At 32.2% G+C, this 4,236-nt stretch overlaps 1 protein-coding gene across 1 annotated transcript; it reads left to right on the forward strand.

The window, feature by feature from the left end:
- Positions 1 to 488: 488 nt before the first annotated feature.
- On the forward strand, positions 489 to 3,954 carry LOC107936924 (LEAF RUST 10 DISEASE-RESISTANCE LOCUS RECEPTOR-LIKE PROTEIN KINASE-like 2.8). Its single transcript, XM_016869709.2, has 3 exons — positions 489 to 1,437; positions 2,139 to 2,182; positions 2,647 to 3,954. Exons 1-3 carry the CDS (start codon positions 662 to 664, stop codon positions 3,780 to 3,782), a joined length of 1,956 nt encoding a protein of 651 aa, XP_016725198.1. The 5' UTR covers positions 489 to 661; the 3' UTR covers positions 3,783 to 3,954.
- Positions 3,955 to 4,236: the final 282 nt, after the last annotated feature.

Below are 4,236 nucleotides of genomic sequence, written 5' to 3' on the forward strand. Positions count from 1 at the left end.
GACGCACTTTGCTGACGTGTCAAAAGGCTCCCTCAGGGACTCGTTTTAGCCCGTGTTTTTTAGGATTAGGGCTATTTGCATGTTTAGTGCCTATGGTTTATGGGTTTAGGGTTTTAGGGTTTAGTGTTTAGAATTTAGGGTTTAAGATTTAAATTTTAATATTTTGCCACGTCAGCAAAGCGCGTCCACGTCAGTGCGTTTTGTGCTGACATGGCAAAACGCTTCCTCAATGATGCGTTTTTATGGATTTCTCCTTAAAATGCTCCTATCTGAACGTGTTTCAATGTTTTCAGCCCATTCCGGTAAATAATGAAAAAAGTAGCTCATTTATGTAAATAAAGTAGGAAATGGACTATTATTAGTAAAATGAGTACTAAACTGTTTACTTTTCAAAAAAGAAAACTTGACTTACAAAATAAATTAGGAGGAAAGGAGATGACTTGCATTGTGTTGGTTGTCTGTCATTGTCTTTAATGAAAAGTCTGGGCTTTTGCTTCCCACTCCACATGGCGCCATAACCCTGTTTCTATTCTCAGTTAAAATTCTGTCAAAGTCTTCTGTCCTCATTAATGCTTCTTCTCATCTTGAGATATTCTCTACATATATCCCTGATTTAGTTAGAAGCTTCATTGTTGCTCTTCTTCTCTACCAAATTATTAGCATGTCATATTTAAAAGCAAAACTCTCATTGTTTGGTCACCTAATGCCCACTTTTGTTTTATTTCTGATTCTGCTCCCCGGTGCTTCTGTTGCTAGGCATCCTTTTAACCAGGAGGACTGCCGCTCTACTTTCTGTGGGAATTTGAATATCAGTTATCCATTCCGATTAAAAAACCAACCTCCCCAGTGTGGTTGGCATGACCTGGAACTTGAGTGTGAGAATAACAACCACACCACTTTGGTTTTGAGAGAAGGGAAATTCTCTGTCCAAAATATTTTTTACGAAAATGAAACAATCCAAGTGGTGGATTCAAGCTTGGACAAAGATGATTGCAACTCCCTTCCTCTCAGTTCAGTGTATTTCTATTATTCAGATGGATCATATTATATTTTTTCTCCTCGTAATTATACTTCTTATTTGAGTCCTTTTTCTTTTCATTATTATAATTATATTACTTTTTCTTCTTATTATAAGAAAAGAGAGTCACAGCTTAGCATTATGTATGTTGTGAATTGTACGAAACCTATAAGATCATCTCAATATATCGACGCCTCTCGTTGTACCACCAAATCCAATACCTCTTCCCCTCCAACATCTTTCTTCTATTTTTTAGATGAAAATACAGTGCTAAATCTCAATCAAGCTTGCACAGTGGAAGCGGTGGTTCCAATTATGGTTAAGAATATATCAGGCATGTCTACGTTGACTATCTACAACAAGCTATCTGAGGGTTTTTACCTTTCATGGAATTACCACCGGAGCGACAGACTTTATCTGTAAGTTTCTACTAGTATTTAAGTTACAAACCCTTAGGTTGAGTATGATCAACTTTCTTATTTTCTCAGCTAAAGTAAAATATATAACTAAAATCCGAAAAGGGTAGATCTATAGAAAAGTATAGTGACAAAAACACCTTAATCCAATCCAATCTCCAAAGTGAAAGTAAAAAATAGATGAGCATTGAATTTTTTGGCTCAGACCAACTGCATCTGCTTTCTTTTCCCTCTATTTTTGAGTTTTTGTTTAATTTGTTTGTGTTTCCTCTGCAATTAACACTAAAATATAAAAATTACAGAGAGTTTGTGTGATAAGTTAATAAGACACTAAGATATACTTCTCTAATAAAACTAGTCTTATGCATTGAAGAATAGAAATGAATAATGGATAAAACTGAAAAAAATAATTACATTCAGAGGAGTAAAAAATAAAAGTGCGTTACTAAATAAATAAATCTTTTATTTTTTTTTCAAAAATTATACCACGTACATCATAAAGTAAATCGTCAAATAAACAGGAAATTGAAACGAGAAAAAAATAAAATAAAATTACTAAAATGTAACGTCTTTGAAACATTTAAAAATGCCTAATGAATAAAGTCTTTGAATACCATTATATAACATAAAAAATTCTTAAAATTTGTGATTTTAATATGAAATACATGTTAATAAAATTTGACTTACTCTACTGGATACTGCAGATGGCTACTTGATTTTTTTGGCGTTTGGAGTACTTATGGAATAGGTATGCATACGGTCTCACTTTTACATACACCGAACATTAGACTTTGTTCCGTTTTAAAAATTATTTTTTATTTTCATTTTCTTATTCAGAAAAAAAATATTTTAATTGAAAAATATATTTGGTAAATAAAAATAAATATTTTTAATAATAAAAACATGAAAACACGTTTAGTAATTTTTTCTAACATAAATAAAATAAAAAAATTTATATTCCTATGAGTTCAAATCACGATACACATTTAAGATTGGAAAAACCCTAGGCTAAAAAATTTAAAATATTTTTCAAAAATTTCAAAGTTCAATATTTTTCATTTTCTAAAAAAAAAAGAAAATAAAAATAACTCATTTTTTAAACTAAATGCCACTTTAGATTTTCCTCTGCCAAAATAAAATTTATTTTGAGAATGTAGATAATACTTTGATTTCAAAAAGTACCGACGTTTTCCAATATGTTTTTCTTGACAGTTGTTTCCATCGTACTGAGGCTCTTCATTGGGATACCTTGTTTGCTTGTGCTTGTAATCTACAAATGGAGAAGAAGACATTTATCCATGGATGATAAGATTGAAGAGTTCCTTCAAAGCCATCATCTAGCTCCAATTAGATACTCTTTCAAACAAGTTAAAAAAGTGACAAAAAATTTTAAAGATAAATTAGGTGAAGGGGGTTATGGTTCAGTGTTTAAAGGAAAGCTTCGTAGTGGGCATCATGTGGCAATAAAATTGTTGTGCACATCAAAGGGAAAAGGCCAAGATTTCATAAATGAAGTTGCTTCTATTGGAAGAATTCATCATGCTAATGTGACCAAACTTATTGGATTTTGTGTGGAGGGATCAAAACAAGCTCTTGTGTATGATTTCATGTCAAATGGATCGTTAGATAAAATCATATTTTCTGAAGAAAAAAGGAACACTTTAGGTTGGAAAAAACTATTTGATATTGTGCTTGGGGTTGCTCAAGGAATCGACTACTTGCATCAAGGATGTGACATGCAAATTTTACATTTTGATATCAAGCCACACAACATTCTTTTGGACGAGAACTTTAACCCAAAAGTTTCAGATTTTGGTCTTGCTAAGTTGTACTCAGTAGATGATAACATTGTCTCTCTCACTGCAGCACGAGGAACAATAGGGTATATTGCTCCTGAATTGGTTTACAAAAATCTTGGAGGCATTTCATATAAAGCTGATGTTTATAGTTTTGGAATGTTGGTGCTAGAAATGGTAGGAAGGAGAAAGAATTTGAATGCATTTGCCAACCACACTAGCCAAATATATTTTCCATCTTGGATTTATGACCGGTTAGATCAAGGAGAGGACATGGAGTTGGGAGATATTTCTGATGATGAAAAAGTAATGATAAGGAAGATGATAATAACAGCCTTTTGGTGTATACAATTATTGCCTTCTGATCGTCCTTCGATGAATAAAGTGTTGAAAATGCTTGAATCTAACGTTGAACTCCTTGAGATGCCTCCAAAGCCATTTCATCAAGTTCCTCTTGAAACATCAACGGAGGTTGATAATTGTGAGAACTCTAATGATGAGGAAAGTAGGTCATTGGATGTTGTTACTATAACCAGTTTTAATGTCGTTTAATATTGGAAACATTTCCTTTCATTATCTTACATTTGTAGCATCGTATATATTTTGCCTTTCATATATATTAGTATCTCGATATGTGTATTGTATTTGTACATAAATATGTATTTGAAAAATAAAAGTTGTTTTGGTTTTTAAATAAATAATACTGAAGTGATACTTTGTAGGATTGTTGAGCTCCTTCACAACGTAAGTGTCTTATGAATTGATGCAAAAGGAGGCTTGAAATAGATAGGAGATAAGGGAAAAGTAAACAGAGAGGAGAGAAAATATGTTACGGTGATTAGTTAAAGCACTTAGTCTTCTTCACATAGTTGAATTTGACTACTCAAAATAAGATATGCTTTGATTTACTAGGGTGGAATAATTGATGTATAATATACCAAACAATTGTTAGCTTATGATATCCATTCTCTATTATCGTCTCCCTTACAATTTTACTTACCATGTC

This window comes from Gossypium hirsutum, chromosome D01, assembly GCF_007990345.1.
Source record: "Gossypium hirsutum isolate 1008001.06 chromosome D01, Gossypium_hirsutum_v2.1, whole genome shotgun sequence".
Classification (NCBI taxonomy): Eukaryota; Viridiplantae; Streptophyta; class Magnoliopsida; order Malvales; family Malvaceae; genus Gossypium; species Gossypium hirsutum.